Here is a 27,080-nt window from a genome sequence, read left to right on the forward strand (position 1 = left end):
CTGCAGTCGCGATAAGGAACATATTGTAGCGACGAGCAGATTTGTTGTTATAGAAAAGACAAAAAGAGGAGCTAGTTCGAGCTAGCTTTAGCATAGTATCAAAGTTAGCAAAGCAGCAGTTTATTCATTAATTTATGACCAAAATCACAATTATTAGTTTAATTGGACTCTCAAAATTGCTCAGGAGCAAAAGTTGTTTGTTATGTTTGTGTCTTTGTGACGCTGTGTGATAAACCGGTGACCTGCGATGTACCCCAACTTTGACCCAATGACCCCAGAAGATTTGCACCGTTTTCCTTAAACGGTTTGTAATTTTTATAAAATTTTTGTGGTGACAGTTTGTTTGAGACAGATAATCTGTGAAAAGATTGAGCTCCTCTGGCTGCAGTCACTCACCGCACCTACCAGAAACAACCAATCAGAGCCAGGAGGCGGGTCTAAGCGCTGTCAATCAATCTTGCGCTAAAGGCAGAGAAATAACTTATCTTTATCCACCATCTAGATTTAGCATATGCTATCTGCAGCGTACTATAGATTCTGAGTAAGACCCTCCTTCTGGCTCTGACTGGTTGTTTTCAGTTAGTACTGGGGGTACTGGGAGAAGGCAGAGGAGTTGGATTTTGTCACAGCATAGTGGTGACAGCATAGTAGATAAACAATTTTTATGTTTAAATATGCAAACATATAAAATGTTTACATGAAAATATTTTATAAAAACATGTTTTATGTTTACTGCATTGGATTAGAGCATCTAACCAACAGACTAACTTTTATTTGATCTTTTTTCTGATCAAAGCACACATCACCTTTTTTTCCCCTCACACTCCTGCGTGTCAAAGCCCCTTATATCTCATAATGGTAATGATAAATGCGCATGATGAAATCATTTACGCAAAAGACAGAATAATAACTGTCAGGCCTGTGTGTGCAGCTTACGGTAGAGAGGCGGCGCAGCTGTTAACGTTCATGTGGAGGGAATGAAAATGGGGTGTCATCATGAACTGTGTCACCGGCGGATTGAAATTTATATTTTGATTCTTTTGTTAACGTTTCCGGCACCCATTTGTGAAAGCATCCAGCAGGCCTGCGGTGTTTGTGTCGCTGGGAGGGAGAAGGAAACGGGGAACAGACATCCTACATTTCCGTGCAAGGGAGCCTAACGCCGCTATCACATCATGGTGGAGGTGCCAATCATCCCGCAAATGATGCGGGCCTAAGTAACGAGATTACACCATTAGGTGTCACACCTCTGGATTCAAATCTGTGGCTGCGATTAACACAAGTGGCGCAAAACGGTTGCGTTTAATCCAATATTAAGGTGGATATTTCCCATCAACACCCCAGTGCTGCTGCTGCTCCCCCTCCTTCTCCTCATCCTCTTCATCCTCTGCTCCCCCCCACCCACCCCCCGTAAAAACAGCTGGAAACGCGCCGCTACAAATCCGAACAGCTGTTTACGCGGCTTACCGTTTCCATGATCGTCGGAGACTGGAAATAAAAGCGCATATCCGGCCGGATCACTCCATCAGAGCATCCGAGGAGAGACGGGAGGCTGCAGGTTATCCCTGTTCCAGCCCGGTTACCAGCCTGGACCCGTCCCCTCCCTGCCTCAGCTGCTGGGGCGACGACGCTCCGAACCGACGCTGCGTCAAGCCGCACGCAGGCGGCGCCACAGCCACTTCCGGTTCGGAGCATCTCCATGATTTTACTGACAGATTGTCACGTTTATCAGTCAGGCGCAGAGTTGGGTGGAAGCTACTTACAGATATATATATCGTAATAAACAATAATTTTGAATAGTAAGTGGAATAAAAACTTTATTTTATTAGTTAATTAATTGCGTTTCCTGTTTCTTCCTTGTTTTTTTGCAACTTAACTTCTTCCCCTCATCTTTCCTGCTTCTGGTGAAGATGCTGAATCTGAAAGGAACAAAACTCCACCGAACCGACCGGGAATCATCATTATCTGAACCTTCACCTTCCACTCAGCTGAAGGTTTCTGTCTCTACCTGCGCAGTAGGAAATACTGGAGACGTTTCCGCTGCTTCACGCGAGCCGCTCAGGTTCAAAACTTCAGACTCAAATGGAACAATTGCGCCCTCTGCTGTTGCATCTCAATAACGCAGGGAACTGTCATCCAGCACAATTTGGAGTAATTTGTCCAAGGAATTAAGTTTCCGGCAAAAAGTCTTCGAAAAACTTTGGCAATTTTGAGTTGTAAAAAAAAAAGGAAAGGTAAACAAAAATAAAAATAAAAAAATTGGAAATTTGAGTTTAATCTCAGAAAATTTTAGATTAACTGGCAATTATTCAGAAATCTTTCCATAAAATTGCTAAGAAAACTCACCAAAGGAAATTTCTGAGTTTAAAAAGTTTAACATTTGCCAGGAAAAAACTTCTGAAATTTCAAGAATAATTTCAGAAATTCTATTTTTTTAAAACTCAGAAATTGTTGAGGAAGAGAAAGAACTTGGACAGTTTTGAATTTGCACAATTTAAAATTTCTGAGAAAAAAAACTCTTCATGTTTTAGACTAATTTCAGAAAAATGTAGAAATTTCCAAGTTTTTCTAAAAAATTCTGAGATTAACCACGAAAATGTCTTATTTTTACTAGCAAATTTTCAGCTTTTCAAACTCCGAAATGTCCTTTTCTGAAATTGCTGAGATGAATCAAAACTTCTTGGCAGAAAGTTGTTTCTCTTTTGATCATCTATAACATGCTGTCATATATTAACCAACTTTAATCACATTTATCTTTTTTTAAGTTTTATTTTAAAGTCCTTCGGTTACAAATCAATGAGAAAAAAAGTTATAAACAAACTCCATCATCTTCTTCTTTTTTACTGTTTTTTCTTCATTTTCATTGTCATCTTCATAATCATTTCTTTCACCATCATCATCATTATTATTATCATTAGTAAAAGCAGCGCTACAATGTTCTAAATACCGTCACATTATCGTCATCATCATCTTATTCATCATCCTCATTTTTGTCTTTTTCAGTTTGTTCATCTTCATAATCCTCAGTATCACCACTGATCTTTCATCGTAGGCATCCTCTTTCAGTCACTTTCAAACAGTATTAACTTCAGTGTCATTTTAACAAAATAAAGCGTTTAGTTAAAGTTTGCCATTAGCAAACTCAGAACTTCTTTCTGTGTATTTTGGGCAGCCATAATATTTGATCAACTTCCCAGAAACTCGAGGCTTGTGAAGGTTTCTTAAGAACGATACGTCTGACTCTAAGAAATGTCACTGACCTTGTGGCAGAGAGATCTTTCCTTAGACGTCTATATTTACCAGGAGTGACAGCAGTTACTGATGAGCAGCAGCTGGACGGACACTGGGAAGGGAGGCGCCCTGGAAGGTCACCAAAGGTCAGCGGGTTCGAGGAATGCAGATAGGAATGTGACAGTTTGAGGTGCAAATACTTCAACGGGCCAAGCAATAAAGATGGAGCGAAATCTCCTGGGAGAAGTGACAGAAGAGACCAGAAACTGAGTTTACAGAGACAGATCGAACCTCCTGATAATACTGTGAAGTGCACAATTCAGAGACTGAGATCCAGTCCAAATTCAGGGAGCAAAAACAATCTTTAATACAAAAAGAGCAAAAAATACACTGCATTAGGCAAAATCAAAATCTGCTCTCACGTACTCAGAGTTACATAGTTGTTTTATTCACCTCTCTCTCAGCGAACAGAGGCAGAGTTTTAATCTTCAAGGACCAAACAAAGGAAAACAAACTGACAGAATAGTTCAACCTTGTACGCTCATTCACTATCATGTCTACGGGATGTGAAAACTAAACACTCTATCTCCGTGCAGGGAAGGCCACAGGAAAAACAGCAAGTTCCCAGATAACCCGTCTGGGAAACTTCAGCAGACACATCTTGTTCAGTTAGTTTGTACAACCTCTGCAGCTGCATGGAAAAACATCTTGACTTTGATACAATTACATTTATGTGATACATAAAAGATCACATAAATGATCTTTTATGTGATTATAAAAGATCATTTATATTTTATGATAAATCATCATAAAAGATTTGCAATAATAGTAATTATTATTGCAAACATTATTATTTGAAATAATAATGTTTTATTATTGCAAATAAAATAATTTTCTCTTTAAAGAAAAATCTACTTCTTTAACACAATAACAACTATATAAAGAAAACATTGTGGATTCTCTCCAATTAACATAGGATCAGAAGTATTATGGCCGTTGTAGGTAGAAAAAAAATGGAGTTAGGTTTTGCCAAAAAACTCAGAAATTCTGAGATTAATCTGAGAAATTTTCCAGAAATTATTGCAAATTTTTGAGTCGGAAAAGTCAAAAACTTAAGAGAAAAAACTAAAAACTGTTTAATATAAGACATTTTCTAGAACAGCACATGTCTGAATTTCTAGACATGTCAAATATTTGGTTTAATTTGTGGAAGTTATGTAATCAGATTAATTAAAATAAAAATGTGCAAATACTATTATTTCCACCAATGATGCTTAGAAAAATTGTAAAAATAAGCAAAACTCATTATTAATAACAAAGTAAGAAAGAGGAAACACATCCAACTTAAATTTGTTCAAACTGTTAGAATATAGAAGTCTGTAGCGAATACTTACAGTAGACAAATATATTATGCCAGAAAAGTTCAAAGATGGGTCATGCAGACTGTAAATCAAGATTTTTCCACTAAAATATTTGTTTTTTTTAACAGATTACGTTCCTAAAATAATGGCCTCAGTAATATTTAAAAAAAATAAATCAATTCCTTTTTCTTTCCAACAGATGTTTAGGTACAAATAAAAACATTTTGGCCAAAATTACTGTGTCCATCATTTCAGAAAGTGACGTTTCGTTTGTGTTATTGTGCATTACCTTTATGAAATCGCCGCTGTTTCGTTTAAAACTTTTAGTAGAAAAAAATACACATTTAAATAAAAATAAAAGAAAACTCAAGTTTTCAACCGCGTTTCCGGTGTACACCGGAAGTAAACATAAATGACTCGAGGGGCTTCCCTGTTGCTGACAACAGTGGATTGTTCTTCCCCAGAGTGACATTATCTGTGATTCCACTGAACATCGAAGGGGAAAATGCCTCGCAGGAACGAGATTCCGGAAGGAATCCGGTCCAAAGTTGTAGATTTGCACAACGCCGGGATGGGATACAAACTGATCTCAAAGAGTCTGGAGCTGCATCACTCCACTGTCAGGAAGATCATCCATAAATGGATACGATTCAACACCGTGGCGACCCTGCCGCGGAGTGGGAGACCCACGAAGAAGCTTCCGAGCAGGACACGGACGGCTGAGCCGCAGCAGGTGAGCCGGGTTACCGGGAAGCTGCAGCTCTTTGCCCGGCAAAGGGAACCAGAGCAGCGGCTTAAAGACGCTCAGGAGCCGGAAGGGCTCCAGGTTTCTGGGATGACAATCGGATTTTTAACATCACTGGTTTGGCGGGATTCATTTAATTTATGAGTAGGGTTAGGTTTATTTTGTTCAGGAAGAACATGTTGAGTTTTACAGCATGAAAGGCTAAACTGACATATTGGAATTTCTCCATGTTTTCCATCCATCCATTCATCCATCATCCATCCATCTTGTTCATCCATCCATCCATTCATCCATCCATCCATCCATCCATTTTACCCATCTATTCATGCTCTTCTACCATCCATCTATCCCTCCATCATTCTCTTTCATCCATTCATTCTAGGATTCTGTTGCATTTGTGTAATTGTATGATTAATGAAGCATAAATGAATCATTGATTGAAGAGTTTTGCCTTTTAGCTAGGAACCTTCTTCAGCATCATGTCCTCTACTCTAGCATCAGTGGTAAACAGACCCTTGAACTCTTCTGCTTCATGCAGAGACTCAGCTGGTTCAACGCTGATGATCCAACTCGTTTCTTAATTTGTTCTTTTGTTTCTTAGGCTGATCATGCTGGGCCTGCCGGTGATAAAGGAGGGAATAAGGTAAAAGTAAAACATTCATATATTATTAACATTTATCTCACTCTTTTAAAAATTGGCTTCGTATTTTACTTTTGTATGTTTATTGTAAATTTAATCTAAAAATAACATTCTTTCCTCCATTTCTAGGTTGATCTGCAGTCAGCTGGACCAGCACATCCTGTTAAAGAAGATCCAGATAAGAAAATGGTAAAATAAATAAATAATAGCAGTGACAATAAATGTATTCAGTGTGGGTTCAGATTGTTAAAATAAAAGACGACCATTCTGTTTGTGTTTTATATCCCAGCAAGAGATGAACACTGAGTGTGAAGATGCTGACAGAGCGGATTATTCACCTGATTCTGACGAAGAAGACCCCATGGTGTGAAATGATTTAACAAACCTTAGAGATGTGCCACTGGTACAAACTGTAACCTTGTTCAGATTATAATTTTTTCTCTGATTTTTAGCTCAGGTTCCTGTTTCCCACAATATCAAACGACACTAGAGAAGATCCAGACCACAAAACGGTAAAATAACTACATGATGCTGATTTTTCTCCAGTCTTTGGTCCATATTTTTTGCACAATCTGTGAAGTCGTTGGGCTTCTCCTAGAAACATTTACTTTCTTTTATTGAAAAACGTTGAATTGGCATGTTTTCATTAAGCAAATTTTCATAATTGCTGTTTCTGCAGAATATGGCCAATGGAATCGCAGCTTGAGATGTTGCTGCAAAAACATGAATTTATTTGAAGATTTTGTTCACATCTTGACCATAATTGTAAAGCATGGCGTTTATTTCAGAGTTTATTCTCCAAAGGGAAGGACATGTTTTATTGAACTGTTTTTGCTTAATTCATCTTTTTAAGCTTCTATCTTTTCTGTTTTTCAGCGTAAAAATTCAGCTTCGTGTGACGACACACCAGAAGACGATCCCATGGTTTGTTTCTCCTATATCCATTTTTATTTGATATCATCCCGTTTACCTTCTAATTTTCTCTCCGTAACATTTCAGGAGCAGATTTTTGACCCAAACTTTGACGATGAGAAGAAGATTTACGCCGGTTCGTCAGTCAGTGTGAGAGCGCTCCTCCTCCTCCTCCTGGCCTTCATCCTGAAGCACGAACTTGTCAAAAGCAGCCACCAAAGACCTCTTGGCCCTCCTCAACCTCATGGTGCCTGGATGCATTCCCAGCTCTCTGCAGTTCATAAGAAACATTTGACTGACATTGACAAGAAGACAGAGATCCACTTGTACTGTCCCAGGTGTGACAACTACCTCGCGTAGAGCCTGGGACGAGTGCGGAGTGTGTCAGCAGCGCCTGAGCAAAAAAAGCCTGCTTGAAAAGGCAAACTACTTCCTGGTGCTGCCTTTAGAAAACCAACTGAGGAAGGTCCTCAAACGCCTTCACTCAAAGCTGGGGAAGCATTTTACAAAGAACGATTACGTTTCTGACGTCAACACCGGTGGTGAATATAAAGCACGAAGAGCAGGAGGGCAGTATTACACTTACCTTCACATGTGACAGCTCTCCCTCTTCTCAACTCATCCAAGTTTTCAGTCTGGCCCATCCTGTGCACGATCAACGAACTTCCGTATGTGGAGAGGTGTAAAATATTCTGCTGCACACGTTGTGGTTCGGCAAAGGGAAGCCGCTGCTTCAGTGTTTCTTTACGCCGTTCATTAACGAGCTTCATAACTCTCTCACGAAGGCTTTGCTTGGGAAGACGAGAGTGGATTAGAGCTGAACACCAGCGTGATGGCGAAAATCTGCGTCTGCGATTCGGCGGTGAGGTCAGCGGGCAGAACTTTCAGCCGTTCAGTTCGGAGTTCGGCTGCGGGTTCTGCTACCACAAAGGAGAGCTGGTTCAGAAGGGCCGGGGTTACACCAGAGTCTATCCGGTTCAGGTGGACGGATGTGACCTACGGCACATGCTGAGACGGAGCAACTGGCCATCGTAGTGATTGAGAATGGCTATCCACAAGGTCAATGGGTGTCAAAGGTCACAGTCCGCTGCTTCTGCTGCCTTCGTTTGATATCATCAAAGGTTTTATCCCAGATTACATGCACTGTGTTTGTCTTGGGGTTGTTCCTGAGTTTGTCAATCTTTGGTTGGATCCTCTTTATGGCAGAAAGCGCTTCCACCTTCCACCTCAGAGTTTGAAGAACCTGGACAAAGCTTTGTCTGCCATCCAACCTCCAGATGAGATCAGACAAAGACCCCGGCGCCTCAGTGAGAGGATGCATTGGGAGGCATCCGAGTGGCGAGCGTTTGCTCTTCTCTACTCTCCTGTAATACTGAGGAAGGTTTTACCAAAACTGTACTACGAACATTGGATGCTTCTCATTTCATCACTTCACATCCTCCTTTCCCAGTTTGCCTCCCAGGAGGAGATCAGCTGTGCAGAACTGTGTCTGGTTCAGTTCGTCTCCCAGGTACCATCTCTGTACGGACCTGAGCATTGCTCATTTAACTGTCACTTGCTGATGCATCACTGACTGTGCGCGTAACTGGGGACTACTGTGGGCCAACTCCGCCTTCATCTTTCAGGGTGTCCGCAGCCGACTCCTGCAGATGTACTCCAGGGCTCAGTCTGCGCCATCCAACATCTTCAAGCAGATAGTTTTCCTATGATGAGATTATCATGAAGGAAGCAATGTGCTGAAGAATGCTAGTACAGAAATCACAGACCTGTTTTCTTCCATGACAAGCTGTGGTATCCTTACCAATCATCCAACTGCATCAGTGAAATGTCTTTACTTTGGGATGCGGTTTCTCAGAGATCTCTGACTGTGAGAGAACTTGCTGCATTGCAGAGCAAAGACACACGGCCCGTTACTGAATACGCACGTTTTGTCTACAAAGACATGCTGGTCACCACTTTGGACTACAGCGTCTCTTGCAAAAGGAACAACTCGGTTATAGAAACAACCAGTGGCTTTGTTCTCGTAGAGTCCGTGGTGGCCGTCGAGAGGCATTGCAGCTGTGAGAGATCGTCCGACTGCTCCTGCAGAGATCTGATTGCTTTCTGCAGGAAACTGCTTCCCTCAAACTCCCAACCAACAATCCAGAACAAACAGATCAACAGAAACATTGCAGAGTTCTCGTAAGTGAGGAGTTCAGATGACCTGCGCGCAGTGACATGTCGGGACATTGTTGCCAAATGTTTTGTGATGGAGCAGAAGGGTCGTCTATATGTTATGAGAATGCCAGTGCTTGAGACACTATAAGTCACTTGTTGAAATATCATTAAGGACATTTTGTAATATGTGTTTGTGGGCTTTTGCATTACATAAACGTGGTACTGATTGAAGCACACTTATTTTACATCAGGATCTTAATGTCGATCCTGCAGGTCAATAAAAAATGTTTTGTCATATGCATAATATGATAAAACAAAAATAGTTTTTTATTTTGGTTTGACTATTTTCTAAATTTCTGTTGTTTACAATCAGAAGACATTCCTGTAACTTATGAATGTTTTTGCTTTTTGTGCCTGAAGTTTTGTATTTGACATTCACATTTTGTTATGTATATAAAAAACTTAATGCCATTGTATTTTTTTGATGTTGAGAGACATTCTCATATATTCACAGTACTTTGAATATTTATGACAAACCTGTACATATGAACTAAAATATCTGCATACATGCATTAAGACCCAGCTATCATTGTGTTTTTGGGGTCCTTGTCTTTTACACCCAGTTGTCTCCAAGTTGTCATCACCCATCTGTTGATTCACGGTAAAATTAAATTATTTGGACATAGTTTTCTTTTACCTGTTGCAATGGACCTGCACAATTCGCAGCAGAACAGCCTCATAAAACCTGACAATCGGTTGCAGTGACGTGCGTTGAGGTTCATAGCTGCTGACTCAACCATAATCAGATTTTAGTCATTTTGTTGGCGGCGTACAGACAGGAGGAGCATGTAATGGCAGCCAGTGCAGTTAGAGAGGTTCATCAATCCCAGGTGAGGCTCAGTTGCCTGACCTGCTCTCACCTGCTGCCTGACCTGCTGCCTGACCGACTGCCTGACCTGCTGCCTGACAGACTGCCTGACCTGCTGCCTGACCTGCTCTGACCTGCTGCCTGACCTGCTGCCTGACCTACTGCTTGACCTGCTCTGACCTGCTGCCTGACCTACTGCCTGACCTGCTGCCTGACCTACTGCTTGACCTGCTCTGACCTGCTGCCTGACCTACTGCCTGACCTGCTCTGACCTGCTGCCTGACCTGCTGCCTCACCTGCTCTGACCTGCTGCCTGACCTACTGCCTGACCTGCTGCCTGACCTACTGCCTGACCTGCTGCCTGACCTGCTGCCTGACCTACTGCGACCTGCTGCCTGACCTACTGCCTGACCTGCTCTGACCTGCTGCCTCACCTGCTCTGACCTGCTGCCTGACCTACTGCTGACCTGCTGCCTGACCTACGCCTGACCTGCTCTGACCTGCTGCCTCACCTGCTGCCTGACCTGCTGCCTGACCTGCTGCCTGACCTGCTGCCTGACCTACTGCCTGACCTGCTGCCTGACCTGCTGTGCTTCCGAGCATTTCGATGGAAAAATGCAAAAATTCAGCGATTTTGAAGAAAAAAATAATCAGAATTTGTTAAGCTACATGAATAATAGGTACTTCATAATACAAACCACAAGGTGAAAATAGCAATATAATTAATTTTATCATTATGTATAATTTTTTATGATGACGGGCCTCCCCTGACCGCACGTCACTGGTCGGTTCAGTGTTCAGACGTCCCTGATTTCTGGAGACAGTTCCCGTTTTAAGTGACCTGTCCCCGGCTGAAGCCGTCCCCGGAAAAGTCCCCGACTTTAGTATTTTATGAACGAGAAAAAGAAGTTTCTATAGACCGTTACTACAACAAGCTGGAAGAAGAAGCTCCAGTTTTGAGCAGCTGACCTGATTCGGGATGTGTGAAACATTGCGTTTTGTTTGAACTTGCCGTCATAAAGAATTGGTTCACAGTGAAATAAAACTAAACTTTTATTAACAAACACAACAAGACGAGAGCACAATGAACAGCTACAGAATTAGCCAGAGTGAGAGAAATAGCAACAGGATGGTTAAAATAAAGATGAGTTTATACATGTAAAGTTTATCACAAAAGGAATCAATCAGTGACAAGAAAACTGAATGAAGATGAGCCTGAACTGATGAGAATGGAGAGATCATCTCTTCTGTTTGTTTAGTCCAAGCATTTTGGGTTTTTTGCTAAATATGGCATTTTTGAGATTTCATCAGCTGATGAAAAAGGTTAATATTTATACTAAGATTTTATTAGGAAAATTCCAGCTCCTCGTCTCAAAATAACCAAAAAAAAAAAAAAAAACTAATCTAATTTTATTTCTTAAATTGTACATTTTCAGCACGTCATATTCGTTCTAATGTTTTTGGGGGAGATTGAGATGATTTTATGTCTCTGTTACTGGCAGACTGATAAAAAATGAGACAGGAGGAAAATGTTCTGATAAACTCAATGAATGAGGAAAATGGGAAAACTGACAAAGCTGAAGAGAAATATGAAATATAAACATATTACTTAATATCTTCTATCTTGCATTTTAAGTGTTTCTCTTTACTCTTCTTGTGGGGTTTTTTAGTTTTTCATATAATCTTTTCTGCTCTTATTTTATCCAGACGTCTCGGCCTGATCATGTGTCTGATGGCTCTTCAGACCCAGGAGGGTTTTTCACATCCAGAGATGAAGTCGTTATGGACTTTCTGACCAGAGTTCATTCATCTCAAACACACACAGTCTCCTTACATAACTTTAGACACACTCATGAATTTATGGACACTTCATTCATGCATAACATTCACTTGTGGACAAAGTTGTTGGTATTTTCTGTTAAAGACTGAAAAGCCCACAGTGTCACTGAAACAACCCGAAACCGACAAAAGTGATTCATGAAGATTTACTGAAATTTAATCAATAAAACATCAGACATGGTTTTTAATTGAGGTTCAACAGAATAAGAAAATGACAGACCAAGATGACGACAGTCATTATTCTGAAACTCAAAGGTCCACAGAACGAACCATTCAGCCTCATCGTATCATAATTCAAAAGAACTATGATATTACTGTTTACTGAAAGTCCAGAACAACCAAGTTTAGAAAGGAAAAAGTGGACTTCATGTGAGATGACCAAGAAGGAAAGCAAATCATTAAAAAGTGACTTTTGAACAGATGAGACAAAATGTCCATCAGTTCAATGATCACAGACACAAAAATGCTAATAAGCTTTAACTACCATCATTTTAATTGAGTCACAATCTAAATCAGTTTGTCAGTAAACATTTTTTACTACTTTTGCCAGTTTTAAATTACTTCAGTTACCACTATGGGCTTTTTGTTCATTAACAGAAGGTACTTGCTGAAATGCACAGATTTTCCAGAGATGAGACTGAAACAGCAAAAGTGCGAAGAACATAAACTTTGATGTTTATATCACTTGCAAGTGGAGAACAACACAGATAAAACCATAGCAAACTCTAGGTGTGTTCTGAGGAGGCTGAAACAATCACACAACCATATACAGTTCCTTGGCGCACAGGAAGTGGGAGTCGTTTCAAATGCCCAAAACTAAATGAGGACACATGACATAAACAGGGGTAGAGGGTGAGGCGTCCTTTACCTCGCCTCCTCCAAGGCCACTCAGATAAGCTGAGCATCTCGTCCTGTTCCCATAGTGGGGGTGCACTAACTATTTGTTATCTCTTCCCTTCCAGGCAGCTGGCCTTGGTCCTCCCTTTCACCGACACAAAGAACTGTTCTTATGAGACTATGAGTCACCAGGTGCAGCCGGACAGGAGAGAGAAGAAAAACAACTCTGAATATTTTATATATGTCTCGATGTAATCTTAAATATTGTAGATAATTAATTTTGTTCCACATACCAACTGTTCATGCGTGCTCGCTTACAGAGCATGTTTACAATTTGCCCCCATAGTTCCAGTTTTACTTTTCTATGACTTTTATTATTATTATTAATAGTAATATCACCACTGTGTGGAGAGACATATTCCTGCATTTATATTCTGTTTTTAATGTTTATGTATTAATAAATATGTAAACTATAACTGTCCCAATTTCATTTTATTTAGATAAATTAGCTTTTTCTTTATCACTGAGCGAGAAATGTCCCCAGATTTAGTCTTGGAAATCTGGCCATCTTAATGAAAGCAACAGAAAACATGGTGTATGCACAACCTTTTGAAGTGATATTAGAATCTGCAGCTGTTTAATAAAGATTTCCTAATCTTCCATCTTGTCTCCTGTTGGTGTCGGTGCCAGTAAAACAACACAAAACCACAGCGATGCTTCATAAAAGATTCCCAACATCTTTGACTCACACAGATATGAGTAAATTTTAGCTTGAGTTTGTGCTTTTGGGTCAGCAGAGGTCTAATACTTTTGACTGGCTTTAGGAATCCTGTGATCATTTCCTCTTTCTACTTCCACTATTTTTCTCACTGTATCTCCAGGAAGATTTAAGGTCTTTCCAATATTTTGTATGCTTTTCTTTGTACAAGATTCTTCCCTCAACCATTTGGACAATATTAGATAGACAATATTACATCAGGTGTGCCTGAAACTGCTTTAGATTTGCAAATATCTTCTCCAGTTACTTTGTGTATGGATGAATGAAAGACGGAGACAACGGAGGAGCTGGCAGCTGTACGGCCAATGAAGGACACTAAAACAAGGAACGGTTGTTCAGAGGTAAATCTACCTCTACAGATACATTTACTGGTAAACTGGTGAATTTACCTGGGAGGTACAAACTGGGAGGTGTTACAACAACTTAATGGAAATTAACCAAGAGCACATTCTGTGGAAAATAAAATATTCACAGATTGTTTACTTTTATTAGAAGTTTATTCAGTATTTAATCAATTTATTTTCAGGCTTACAGAGTTGTTGTTTCTCTTTTGGCCTTCAAAGTTTGCCTCAGTGAGCCAGAAGCCTAGCAACAGGTGATAAGCAAATAGTTTTCTACGTCACAGGGACAGACCAGACTCGACGGCTGGGCGATTAGATTATTATTAGACACAGAAACTGTGTCTAATAAACTGCCTGAAACCTGTTTTCTACTGAAGGTTGCATTTTTCTCCACAGACATTATGTCTGTGCATGGAGTGCTGTGCTTCTTGGATGCTATCATAGGTATCTGTGTATCAAGGACAGTTTCCGGTACATCAGAGGCGTTTTCCTTTTCTAGTTAGAGCTTTTCTGAACAGTCTAACTGTTGTGCTCTCCATCTGCGCAGATGTAATAAAGCTGTATTTTGTTCTCTCTTTAACAAGGTTTGGACTTTAATTCTCTCGCTCCACACATACATATTTTAGCATATAATGTTGCAGTCGTGGGTTGCTAGTTCAACACCTAAACCGTCTGTCCAAGTCAACATTTAAGCAATTTTTGTGGATGTTCATTAAATGCTATTTCTGTAGTGTGAAACCTGTAAGCTAAGCTACGCTAAGCACCAATAGTTAGGAGGATATAAACAACTATTCTGCAAATTGTTTATTGAAAACACCTGAACCATTTTGAAATGTAAACTTATGTGAAGCTGTTTTACCAGATGATTTTGATATACCCTGTGAGCTTTATTAAAGAATATGGCAAAATTGGATTTAAAACAATATATTTACAGTTCTTCACTGAAAACATTGTAAACATCATTAAAGTTAAATTGAAGTTAATACAAAGTACACAAATGTTTCACAATACACTAAAAATGCAACATAATTTTGATATTTAAGAAGCATAAAACCACACAGCAAACCTGGGGAATCTGAAATAGCTCAACACTGTCAGTTACTGTTTTTTGTTGGGTTTTTTTACATATAAAACCACAAACAGAAGAACAAGATGATCCCAGGTCCAAACAACCACAACAAAATTCACACAGATTTCATTTTAACAGGAACATTAGTTATAAAAAGGGCAGTCATCAATGTTCATAAAAAAAAAAATCACAAAAGTACATGAACAACTTAACATGTGGCATTAAAAGCAGCATCTGATTGATAAAGTATAATAAAAACAAATATTGAAGTATGTAAACATTAAAACACTGGAATATGGTATCATGACATATTTTACAATCTTTTTACAAGTTCCTTAAGAAAAGGAAAACTGAAACATGCACCATACTTAAATTGGTAATCATTTAACACTAGTGTGAGAGTGAGTGACGTGTGCCTGTCTCTCTTTGAAAGCAGCAAGGTGATCAATAATCATCCGATTGATGAGACCGTAGACATGAAGACGTAGATGCCTCATGGAGCGGGTCGGCCCGTTGACGCGATACGTCACAGCGTCCGCCATATTGAATGTGGCGTATGAGGCAGTAAGCTAATTCAAGTAAATGGACCAAACGTCAGAAAGAGTCGTTCTACAAAGTATCTTAAGTTAATAGCCGTCATTGACACATTATCTCACACACAGTAATATATTTGATAATCAAAGAAATTACTAAAGACAGTTTCTAACTTTTGATGTGATTATTTAATTGTTTTGGGGGATTTCTGAACACAGAGAACAATGTTTTTATTTTATAGAAATTATTCTGATCATTTTTATGTTGACATTAATGAACAGACCCACACTTTTAGTGTTGTATCAAAAAACATATTTACATAATTCAATAATTTAATGTACATTGAACATTTCAAGACAAGAAAAAAACATTTCTTGTATTTATTTTTTTATATATTAGTGAGAAATGACTTGATTTAACAAAGTCATTGTCACTCCGGTCATTCTACTGCCACATACAAGATGGCGGTGACGTAAAGTAGGACTCAGCGCTCAATACGTATTCATGACTATGATGAGACTCTCCTGGCCTGGTGCAACACAAAGGACCATCTTTATTCTTGAAAAATCTCTCAGCTTCAGCTGCCGTCATGAGAAGTTAGTGATTATGTTGAAAGTCTTAGAGACTTTTTCTCTGTAGAACTGGATCCAAAGCAGCACCTCTTGAATTCATGTCCTAAGAGTTTCTGTCCAAACAAGACTCCTGGTGGTCAAACAAGGAGCTTCTATGGCATTAACCAGAATGGTGGTATGGATCTTATCAAAAAGCCTGATTTGTCCTGCTGCTGCTGCTGCTGTTGTGTTGAGAACCTGAGGGCAGACAACACAAAAACACCATTACGTCATGCATTTGGTTTAGGATTGCAGTACTGACAAAAACAAGCAGAACTTGCTCTTACCTTAATGACACCAGATGGTTTGAGAAGCTCTGGAGGGTATGTTTCATCAAGACTACATCAGTGTCTTTCTGAGCATCCCAGCTCCCAGCATATCGATGGGAGCTGGGATTTTTGAACCAACCAGAGAAAACCCGGAAGGCATCATCCTCACAAAGCCAGTCGTGTCATTTCAGTTCTCTTTAAGTCCATCCAATGAGCAAATGTACAAAAGTTGTTCATAGCAGTGTTTGCCCCTCTTACTCCACACCATTGGGTATTCAGTCGTTCAGTTCATACTCTGCCTTCTATTTTTCTGAGATTGGGTCACTGAGGTTCCTGCACCACTCTCAAAACCATTCTGCAGTATCCCAAGGGGTTCACAGGTCAAAAGGGACATACAGACCCTCAACCAAATGCTGGTTCTGCACTGCAGCTTCTTCCCAATAGGACACGTCCAGACAACCTCTAGACAACACGTCCAGGCAATTCAGATGTAGTCCAATCAAAACAGGAGCAGGGCTCTTCTCCAAATTCAATTATGATCCATATCCTGGATCTCTGCGACAGACCCAAGCAGTACCAGTGTGTGTATGTCTATATCTTGCGCCTTCTTATCATTACAAGACATTAACATGGTTAAACTTCTCTCCTGGAGGTACACTCTGCCCCAATGCGGTAGGAGTGCTCAATCTTCTTCCAGTTGACAACTATGCCCTCAGACTTAGTTCAGCTTACTGTCTTTCTGACCACTTTACACTTCACACCAAACTGGAGATCAAACTCTTTGACTTTGAGGTGAGAATCAATATTTCTCAGTACGTACAAGATGTGCTTGGATAGCAACAAACCAACTTTTTGACATCTGGTAGCATTTGCTCGTAGCAGCTTGCCCTGATCACCTTTTTTCACTCCTTGAAAACACTCACTGTTTTCATCTCATCGAAGACTTCATCCAAGGATACAACTAAGTCAGCAAAGTCTGCAGGGTTGTTCAAACCAATGAGTCACACAAAGGTTTTTGCTGATCTCACTCTTGCGATGGTTACCCTTTCATCGCAACTGGGTGGCAACAATCACCTGAAGACACTATAGATTTCAGCAAATTGCCGATAAAGGAATTGGACAATTTAAGTTCCTTAACCTTTTCAGATAGGTGTTGCATATCATTACTTCATCAGGGTGAGCAGCGTAAGGTTCAAATTAGGTTTTCCACACAGTCTCTCTATAAGAAACCTTGGTTATATACCTTTGGAAGAAACTGATTGAATGTTCAAATTTGATCTTTGGTCCTGATTCTTTTGATATTTTTTTCTTCACAACTACAGTGATTGAATGGAAAACGTTTCAGTGACAGGACTGATTACACTTAATAGATCTGTGTTATGAGTATGTTGAAGGCACAGAATCCATAAAATTCATTATAATGCCATTTCTAAGAGGTATTCCATTAAAAGTCAGTAGAAGCAGTCTGGAGACCAGGACAGGAATCTGGGAATTGGTGCCTTCTGTTGAATGGACAATGGAACAGAGGCAGATAAAACTTCTTTGAAAGGTCAAAGCCATGTCCTGAAATTTTTTTCTTTCTGGTAGAGCATCTTGAACTCACCATGTAAACAAGCCAACACTGCTAAAAATGCAGGATGGTTGAATTTACTAAATACTTAATCATATCACAGAAAATAAGCTTATCACACAAATCTTGTGTGAATGTGGAAACACAACAAACTATACGACAAGGAAAAGGAACTCTTATAACACTGGCATTTTCATAACATATAGACGACCCTTCTGCTCCATCACAAAACATTTGGCAACAATGTCCCGACATGTCACTGCGCGCAGTTCATCTGAACTCCTCACTCTTACGAGGAACTCTGCAATGTTTCTGTTGATCTGTTTGTTCTGGATTGTTGGTTGGGAGTTTGAGGGAAGCAGTTTCCTGCAGAAAGCAATCAGATCTCTGCAGGAGCAGTCGGACGATCTCTCACAGCTGCAATGCCTCTCGACGGCCACCACGGACTCTACGAGAACAAAGCCACTGGTTGTTTCTATAACCGAGTTGTTCCTTTTGCAAGAGACGCTGTAGTCCAAAGTGGTGACCAGCATGTCTTTGTAGACAAAACGTGCGTATTCAGTAACGGGCCGTGTGTCTTTGCTCTGCAATGCAGCAAGTTCTCTCACAGTCAGAGATCTCTGAGAACCGCATCCCAAAGTAAAGACATCTTCACTGATGCAGTTGGATGATTTGGTAAGGATACCACAGCTTGTCATGGAAGAAAACAGGTCTGTGATTTCTGTACTAGCATTCTTCAGCACATTGCTTCCTTTCATGATAATCTCATCATAGGAAACTATCTGCTTGAAGATGTTGGATGGCGCAGACTGAGCCCTGGAGTACATCTGCAGGAGTCGGCTGCGGACACCCTGAAAGATGAAGGCGGAGTTGGCCCACAGTAGTCCCCAGTTACGCGCACAGTCAGTGAGATGCATCAGCAAGTGACAGTTAAATGAGCAATGCTCAGGTCCGTACAGAGACGGTACCTGGGAGACGAACTGAACCAGACACAGCTCTGCACAGCTGATCTCCTCCTGGGAGGCAAACTGGGAAAGGAGGATGTGAAGTGATGAAATGAGAAGCATCCAATGTTCGTAGTACAGTTTTGGTAAAACCTTCCTCAGTATTACAGGAGAGTAGAGAAGAGCAAACGCTCGCCACTCGGATGCCTCCCAATGCATCCTCTCACTGAGGCGCCGGGGTCTTTGTCTGATCTCATCTGGAGGTTGGATGGCAGACAAAGCTTTGTCCAGGTTCTTCAAACTCTGAGGTGGAAGGTGGAAGCGCTTTCTGCCATAAAGAGGATCCAACCAAAGATTGACAAACTCAGGAACAACCCCAAGACAAACACAGTGCATGTAATCTGGGATAAAACCTTTGATGATATCAAACGAAGGCAGCAGAAGCAGCGGACTGTGACCTTTGACACCCATTTGACCTTGTGGATAGCCATTCTCAATCACTACGATGGCCAGTTGCTCCGTCTCAGCCATGTGCCGTAGGTCACATCCGTCCACCTGAACCGGATAGACTCTGGTGTAACCCCGGCCCTTCTGAACCAGCTCTCCTTTGTGGTAGCAGAACCCGCAGCCGAACTCCGAACTGAACGGCTGAAAGTTCTGCACCGCTGACCTCACCGCCGAATCGCAGACGCAGATTTTCGCCATCACGCTGGTGTTCAGCTCTAATCCACTCTCGTCTTCCCAAGCAAAGCCTTCGTGAGAGAGTTTATGAAGCTCGTTAATGAACGGCGTAAAGAAACACTGAAGCAGCGGCTTCCCTTTGCCGAACCACAACGTGTGCAGCAGAATATTTTTACACCTCTCCACATACGGAAGTTCGTTGATCGTGCACAGGATGGGCCAGACTGAAAACTTGGATGAGTTGAGAAGAGGAGAGCTGTCACATGTGAAGGTAAGTGTAATACTGCCCTCCTGCTCTTCGTGCTTATATTCACCACCGGTGTTGATGTCAGAAACGTAATCGTTCTTTGTAAAATGCTTCCCCAGCTTTGAGTGAAGGCGTTTGAGGACCTTCCTCAGTTGGTTTTCTAAAGGCAGCACCAGGAAGTAGTTTGCCTTTTCAAGCAGGCTTTTTTTGCTCAGGCGCTGCTGACACACTCCGCACTCGGTCCCAGGCTCTACGCCGAGGTAGTTGTCACACCTGGGACAGTACAAGTGGATCTCTGTCTTCTTGTCAATGTCAGTCAAATGTTTCTTTATGAACTGCAGAGAGCTGGGAATGCATCCAGGCACCATGAGGTTGAGGAGGGCCAAGAGGTCTTTGGTGGCTGCTTTTGACAAGTCGTGCTTCAGGATGAAGGCCAGGAGGAGGAGGAGGAGCGCTCTCACACTGACTGACGAACCGGCGTAAATCTTCTTTTCATCGTCAAAGTTTGGGTCAAAAATCTGCTCCTGAAATGTTACGGAGAGAAAATTAGAAGGTAAACGGGATGATATCAAATAAAAATGGATATAGGAGAAACAAACCATGGGATCGTCTTCTGGTGTGTCGTCACACGAAGCTGAATTTTTACGCTGAAAAACAGAAAAGACGGAGACATATATAGGCAGTAGTTCTAATTGACACGACTAATTACATATAGACCTAATAACTGACAAGAGCCTATGATTATTTCAATCCTAAGTCAAAAGAGCAACAGATTCTACATAAAAAAAAAACATTTTTGTCAATCTGGGAATAATTACTCCACCTTTTCCAAACAATCCAGGGTGTGACAGAAATGTTATTTGCATCTTGAAAACAAGTAAGGAGACTCTATAACAACTTTTCCAACATTTCTTCAATATCTGTTTTGGGCCTTTTAGTGGATATCGGGTACATGTGTTTCCATGTCTGCCATTTGGAAAGCCAAACCAACGAGTTGTAATATGAAACACTCTAGTTTGTATTCAGGCAGATGTCACAACAATTTCTCTTTCTCTGAGTCACCAAAATATTTTATGATCGTGCAGGTCTCACATTTCTCCACATAATCAATTTTAGACTCAATACAATTTAACTGCCGTATAATAATGTAGCTTATATGGTTGGAAAAGGGTTAAATACTTTTCTTCATTTAGCTCAGACATAAAGAAAAGAAACAAAGCTTCCAGATAATTATCAATAAAATAAAGCATTTTCTTACCTGATTAAACTAGCAGTCGCGTCTCTGTCTGCTCTCCCTGCACAAGCTACGCGTCCTTGCTGTCACCTCGCCTTTTGTTGTTCATTCCCTCAAATACAAAGTTCCACTTGTTTTTTTTTTTTAATTCTTGAGCAAAAACTGAATCAAACTGACGAAAAATATCTGTCCTTCCTCGTAGCTCACAAACGTTTTGTGCATTGATGATCTTTGTAACAATCGTCTCTATCGTTCAGGTGACGATCTGGGTTTGTTGCACCCACAGGATAAAATAACAATCTGAGACAATCTGTTTGACAGCTGATGTCCAAACCGGGTTAACACCAGAACAATGATCTCAAAATCTACAACAGAATGAATTAAGTGGTCCAGTCAAAGTCCAGACCTCAATCTGACTATTGGGATACAGATAAAATTGGGCAGAAAACACCTCCTTCATCTAATTGTTGCTAAAAGTCACTCAACAACCTCATGTAGAATCTGTGGTCCGTTTTATTCTGAAGATAATTTTTATTCCCTGATATGAACTGAAACACGGTGCACTGTAAAAACACACATTTTTAAAGTATTTTTGGTCGAGCTTCTGGTGCCAATTTCTAAGTACACTTGAAATCAGTGAACTTAGCTGCTCTTCAAAACTAACTTACAAGTAACTTTTTCGCAAGATATAGAAGCTTGTTTTATGTCAATAATTTCTTTATATTGATAGATAAATACTAGTTACATTGGCAGATTATTAAACTCATCACAAACCATTTTCCCATAAGTTACCTCCAGTATTTTGCTGAGAAGTTATTTGTAAGTCAGTTTTGTCTTTTTTTGAATGTAGTAAGATATTTACATAACTAGACTAGACCAGAAACTGGTAATATTTTGTGTTTTTCTTTTTTTTTTGCTTTCTTTCTCCCCATGTCGGTACCTTTTCATGTTGTGGATGTTCTTCTGTCCCTTCTCTCGCTCTTCCAAAAAGATAACTGGCCTAAATGTCAGAAAGAAGAAACCTTACGATGATCTCAATGCGCTCATCTCTGTAAATCTGTAATGAATAAAAACTTCCTACCAGCGGATCTTCTTCGTCTGTATCCGACGGTTCTGCATCGCCGTCTTCTTCCACAGCGCTCTCATCCTTCTGGGACTTGAAAACAAACAAAATGTTGGATTTTTTTCCTGTATTTTCTTTTTAAAAGTTTAAAAATAAACTTTTTAAAATGTGAAACAACCAGAGACTCAACATCACATTCAAATTTAAAGCTCTGGAGTTAAAGGAGTTAGAATCTAGATTCTGAATTGAATCTGTACGATGTTGTAATTATCATTATTATCATTATTAATAGTATTATATTAATGATAATTGATTGTTACCTCATCTGGATCTTCTGTGTCACAAGCTTGTCCAGGATGATCAATCTGAGAGAGCAGAACGTTTGATTTAACATGAGAACAAACTTCCAGAAAACTGCAAAACTGCTGAAACACTGATTTCCTTTAAATCAAAACTAAAAACACAAAAGTTTAGAGTTTATTCTTAACCAAAATAAATTGAATATTGAGCAACATATTTGACGTGCATTAATGATTTAGATGTTGAAAATCAACAAAATCTAAATTGGTGTTGATGTTTTCATGATGTATAGCACTTTGAACTGCCTCATTGCATAAATGTGCTAGTAAATTAAACTTGATTGACTGAAGTAGCTTTAAAAAGTTGATTTCACTTACTTTTCCAAAATGAACTGACTTGTTTATTTGTATTTTTAATGTATTTCTAATTTTGTATCAAGTACACTTGAATAGAAAATCTGCAGAATTTACCATTTTTTATCTGATTAATCATCATAATAATTGTTAGAATAATTGTTGCATAATTACAAATCAAACAAAAGCTGAAAGTTGCCAAGCATTTGTATTCAGACCCCATGAGTCAGCGTTTTGTAGAGCCACCTTTTGTCTCTGCACATGTAAGGACTACAATTTTTGCCTTTTCTTCTTTACAAAGCCATTTATAAAAAGCAAATTTCAATTTTTACCAGATGATTTATGTCTGGCCTTTGACTAGGCCATTTTAAACAAGAATGATTAGATCTCAATCCTTCTACTGTAGCTCTTACCTGTGTTCAACTTTGTTTTCCTGCTACTTTTGTCGAGTCAAACTGGATTTTTTAGCCCAATCTCCCTTTCATCACTTAGTTCTGATCAGATTTTCTATCCTAACTAAAACACCAAACTGGCGGCCATCATGTTTTATCGTGAGCACTTTCTTTTTAGGGAGATTTGAGAAGATCAGATCACATTCTTCTCCATGTTAGATGTCAGTTCTATGCAGAGGTTTTCTTTTTCTCATCCACTGATGTGAGCAGCTGCTTATTCTCCCACCTCCAGAGTTACCTCAGGCCTCTTGGTTGCTCCTCTGATGTCCTGTTGATCTGCAGTCGGTTCGTCCTCTCAGAGATCTGTGAGACGTTCAACTCCTCCACATCTTTCTCCCTAACCTCTCTGAAGTGTTTGTTCTCTAAAAAAACACAGCTGCATTTCGCTGAGATTAAACGACACAGGTGTGACTCCTACTGCAGCAAAAAGGGGCTGAATACAAATCCACGCCACACTTTTCAGATTTTTATTTTGTAAAAACCACGTCTCATTTTCCGTTACGTCACACAATTTCATTGTGTTCCAATGAAAACACACTGACGCTCGTGGTTCCAAACACAAAAAGAAATGCGGGAAAACAACGGGTTTGAATGTTTTGTTATTATTTACATAAATGTTTTTTACCCTTTCATGGTCCTCTGCTTCCCCTGTGGATCTGGCAAACAGGAAACTGGACTAAAAGTCAGAGAAAAGAAATCCTATAAGAACCGAGAATCATTGGGTTGAATGTCTATAACAAATCCATTTTGATTTAGTTTTCACACCATCGGATCTTCGTCGGAGTCGGACCGTCCCGTGTTGTCACCCTCTTCACAGCTGCTGTTCAAGTCTTTCTGGAGTTTAAAAGGAAAACAGAGTAACTAATCTTCCTTTTCAATTTTTAATAAGTTGCTTATAAACATATTATACCATTTCTTTATCTCCGCTGAGGAGAGTTGGTCTGGATGACACCAGCTCTTCCTTTGAAGGTTTGGATTCAGTGGAGTTGGAGTCTGTGTTTCCAGCTGCAAGCAGCACCTTGCTGAGGAGATCCGGCTGCATTTCAACATGACAACAAAATGAGTTACTCTCAAATCTCCAGCAAATCAAATGTTCTCATGCGTAGGTTTTGACTTTACCTTATCAGGGTCATCACCTTTTTCACTAGCAGGACCAGCAGGATCAGCCTGAAGAACAAAAAGACTAAATCAAAAGTTATTTCTGGTGTATTTTCTACTGGATGGGTTATTTAACTGTAGTTTTATGATCTCACATTTTTTTAAAAAAATTTAAATTGTCCATTAAACCTTAAGACATTACTTTAGTGGAAAAAATAATCCCAAATATTAATAAAATGATGAAGAGAATTTTTATTGGTTTTCTAACATAATCCACTTATTATGGAAGAAAATTAGGGCCACTGAAAAAAATTTATTCTTTCCCAAAAAATTTTCAGAACTCTGACATTTAAAGAAAAAAATAAATTAATTTCTTTCTCTCAAAATTCTAAAAACAAAAATGGTCAAAGTTGGACTGTTTTTCTGAGAGAAAAATCCTCACAAAAAGTCAAAATTTTGAACAAAAGAAATAAAAATTCAGCCTTTGATATTGTTTTTCAAGATAATTTTGATTTGTTTCCCCTAAGTTTAGTTTGAAACTGTGAAGATTTATCTATTTTTATTTATTTCCTTTATTTAACTAGGTAAACCCTGTTGAGATCTGGATCTGATTTTCAGGTGGGACCTGGGCAGAAGTCTGCAATACACAGCAATCTGGTTACAGAATAAAAATGCCTCTCAAGTTAAGCAAAGCAGAAGATCTGTGATCCTGTGGGCCTTCAACTTGTTTAGAGTTTGAAATAGAGATTTTAAAAACAGTAGAATTGAATCACTGGGTCTTCCATTGTGTGATTAAAGCAACAGAGAAATGGTTCAACACACAAAATAAGCCAACCATTAATTCATTTCTGAAAGGTTTCTGCTCATATTTTTAACTATGGATGGTGCTGTATAAGTTATTTTTGAGCTAATATATCTTCCTACTGCTTTAAAAACAACAAACATTAACCTAGAGACAAGAAACCATAACAAGAAGTCAAAATCTTATATAAAGGAGCAGAATATTAAATAAGAGTGTCTGTTATTCCCCTTTGTTTTGCAGCCAAGTGAATAAAAAAGTCCAGTTTTCTGTGTGACTCCTTCTGCTCACCTCATCCAGGATTTCCCAGTTTGTCCTCTCATACTTTCTTCTCCGCGAAAGCGTGGCTACAGTATTGAACCGTTTCTATTTGATCACAATGTTTCTAACTGTGGAATGAGGGATCTGTAAAGTCTTTGAAATTAATTTGTAGCCCTTCCCGGCGTTGTGCAGAGCAACTATTTCGGACCTGACAGGGACCGGAATCTCGTTCCCGCCAGGCATTTCCCTTAAACGAAGTAAAAAATCAGGTATTATTTAAATTAACCATTTTTATTTTATTGTTTTTGTTAGCAAAAGGAAGCGCTATGAGGCCGTTATTTGTTTGTTTTTTTTACTTCCGGCCTAGAACGGAAGTGCGAATTTACACCATTTATTATGCCGTTTTTTTTTTTATTTTTTATTTGTTTGAACTCATAAAACCTTTCAAATCAAGTTTATTTTCTACAATTAAACGAGAAGTAAAAATAAACATGTATATATAAAATATTAAAAATAGAGAAACCCGCGTGGTGCGTTCAAGTTCCCTCTGATAGCGGAACTCCGAGCAGGAATGACGTCACACCCGAGTCGAAAGCTTCCCACAAACAAGCAGAATAAATTGTAAATAAAAGGCAAACCAAGATAAGCATCACAATTCCCACTTTTTGTCAAAAATTTCACTTTAAGAGGAAAACTGACTTTTTCGGGTTTAAATATTTTTAGTACATGGTCGTTTTCTGGAATTAAAGACATTATTCTAAGATTAAAGTCTGATATATATTTTTATTCCTAGTGGCCATAATCCTCTTCTGCAATTCACTCCAGCGGTTTTTATAAATATTTTAATCACATTCAACTTGAACATTCAAGAGGGCTTTCAGGCAAAATTTGGTTAAATTCTGGTTAAACATTAAATATGACAGCAATGCTATAAATTTAAAAGTAGGATTATTATTATTAGAAGAGTCCAGATGGTTTATTTACAGATAATAAACAACAGAAAGACGGATGGATGGATGGATAGTGTTGAGAATATATTTCTCCTAGATGTTAGTAAAGGAAGAAGTGAATGAATGATTGCTAGGAAAACGTAGCTGGATGACAGATGAGGATGAATGGATGATGAATAATCGCTCTTGTTTACTGTCCTTCTCTCAATATGTCTCAAAATTGATCCATTTCATGGTGACGAAATGTGACAAATCCAACCTTTAGTCTGTGTTGAGCAAAATCACGAGCTAATTTTTGGCCTAAGGGGCGTAAAATGTGACTGGAGATGAAAACCATCTGTGACCGCAGAGATTTCCTTTGTTCGGGCGATCAGAGCAGCTATAAAAGCTCCATGTCCCATTAAATCCTCACCTCATCCAGCTTTTCTTTCCGTTTCCTCCTAGGATTCCCCTTGGAGGGTCTCCCACTCCGCGGCAGCGTGGCCACGGTGTTGAACCGCTTCCACTTGACGATAATGCTCCTCACCGTGGAAGGAGGAATCTCCAAAGTCTTTGAAATGAACTTGTATCCCTTCCCAGCTTTGTGCAGGTCGACAGCTGTCGACCTGATGCCTTCGGGGATTTCGCTTCCACGGGGCATTTTTTTCCAGATAACTGGTGTAAACCACGATTATTTCAATCTGCAACTTCCCCCTTTTTTTTTATTTACTTCTGCTAGCAACAAGGAAGCTCTCCGTTGGATCTGATGCTTCCACTTCCTGTCTGCCCCGGAAGTAGGATTTCACTTTTTTTCCTATCAGGCTTTTAAAAAGAAATTATTCGCTAAATATCCGTTTTTAATATTCTAAAATGAAAAGTAATATCTAGGATATTAAATATGAATATATTTGAGGAATACGCACAGAAAAGTATCTTAAATTAATGCTAAATATCAAA

The 27,080-nt window shown here is 39.5% G+C and overlaps 2 protein-coding genes across 3 annotated transcripts in view; both read right to left on the minus strand.

The window, feature by feature from the left end:
• ppfia3 (PTPRF interacting protein alpha 3) overlaps positions 1 to 1,621 on the minus strand; it is a 33,737-nt gene extending 32,116 nt beyond the window's left edge. For both annotated transcript variants that reach the window (XM_055052071.1, XM_055052072.1), the window contains exon 1: positions 1,468 to 1,621. The gene's annotated coding sequence lies outside the window, so the exon portion shown is untranslated. The remainder of the gene's footprint in view (positions 1 to 1,467) is intronic.
• Positions 1,622 to 13,875: 12,254 nt separating this feature from the next.
• Positions 13,876 to 26,874, minus strand: LOC129373929 (uncharacterized). Its single transcript, XM_055052073.1, has 11 exons — positions 26,557 to 26,874; positions 24,156 to 24,203; positions 23,947 to 24,072; positions 23,802 to 23,870; positions 23,662 to 23,712; positions 22,252 to 22,296; positions 21,950 to 22,024; positions 21,809 to 21,868; positions 20,234 to 20,281; positions 16,211 to 20,158; positions 13,876 to 16,121 (listed from the first exon to the last, which is right to left on the minus strand). Exons 1-10 carry the CDS (start codon positions 26,782 to 26,784, stop codon positions 17,939 to 17,941), a joined length of 2,970 nt encoding a protein of 989 aa, XP_054908048.1. The 5' UTR covers positions 26,785 to 26,874; the 3' UTR covers positions 13,876 to 16,121; positions 16,211 to 17,938.
• Between the last annotated feature and the right edge of the window lie 206 nt (positions 26,875 to 27,080).

This window comes from Poeciliopsis prolifica, unplaced genomic scaffold, assembly GCF_027474105.1.
Source record: "Poeciliopsis prolifica strain line A6 unplaced genomic scaffold, Auburn_PproV2 SCAFFOLD034, whole genome shotgun sequence".
Classification (NCBI taxonomy): Eukaryota; Metazoa; Chordata; class Actinopteri; order Cyprinodontiformes; family Poeciliidae; genus Poeciliopsis; species Poeciliopsis prolifica.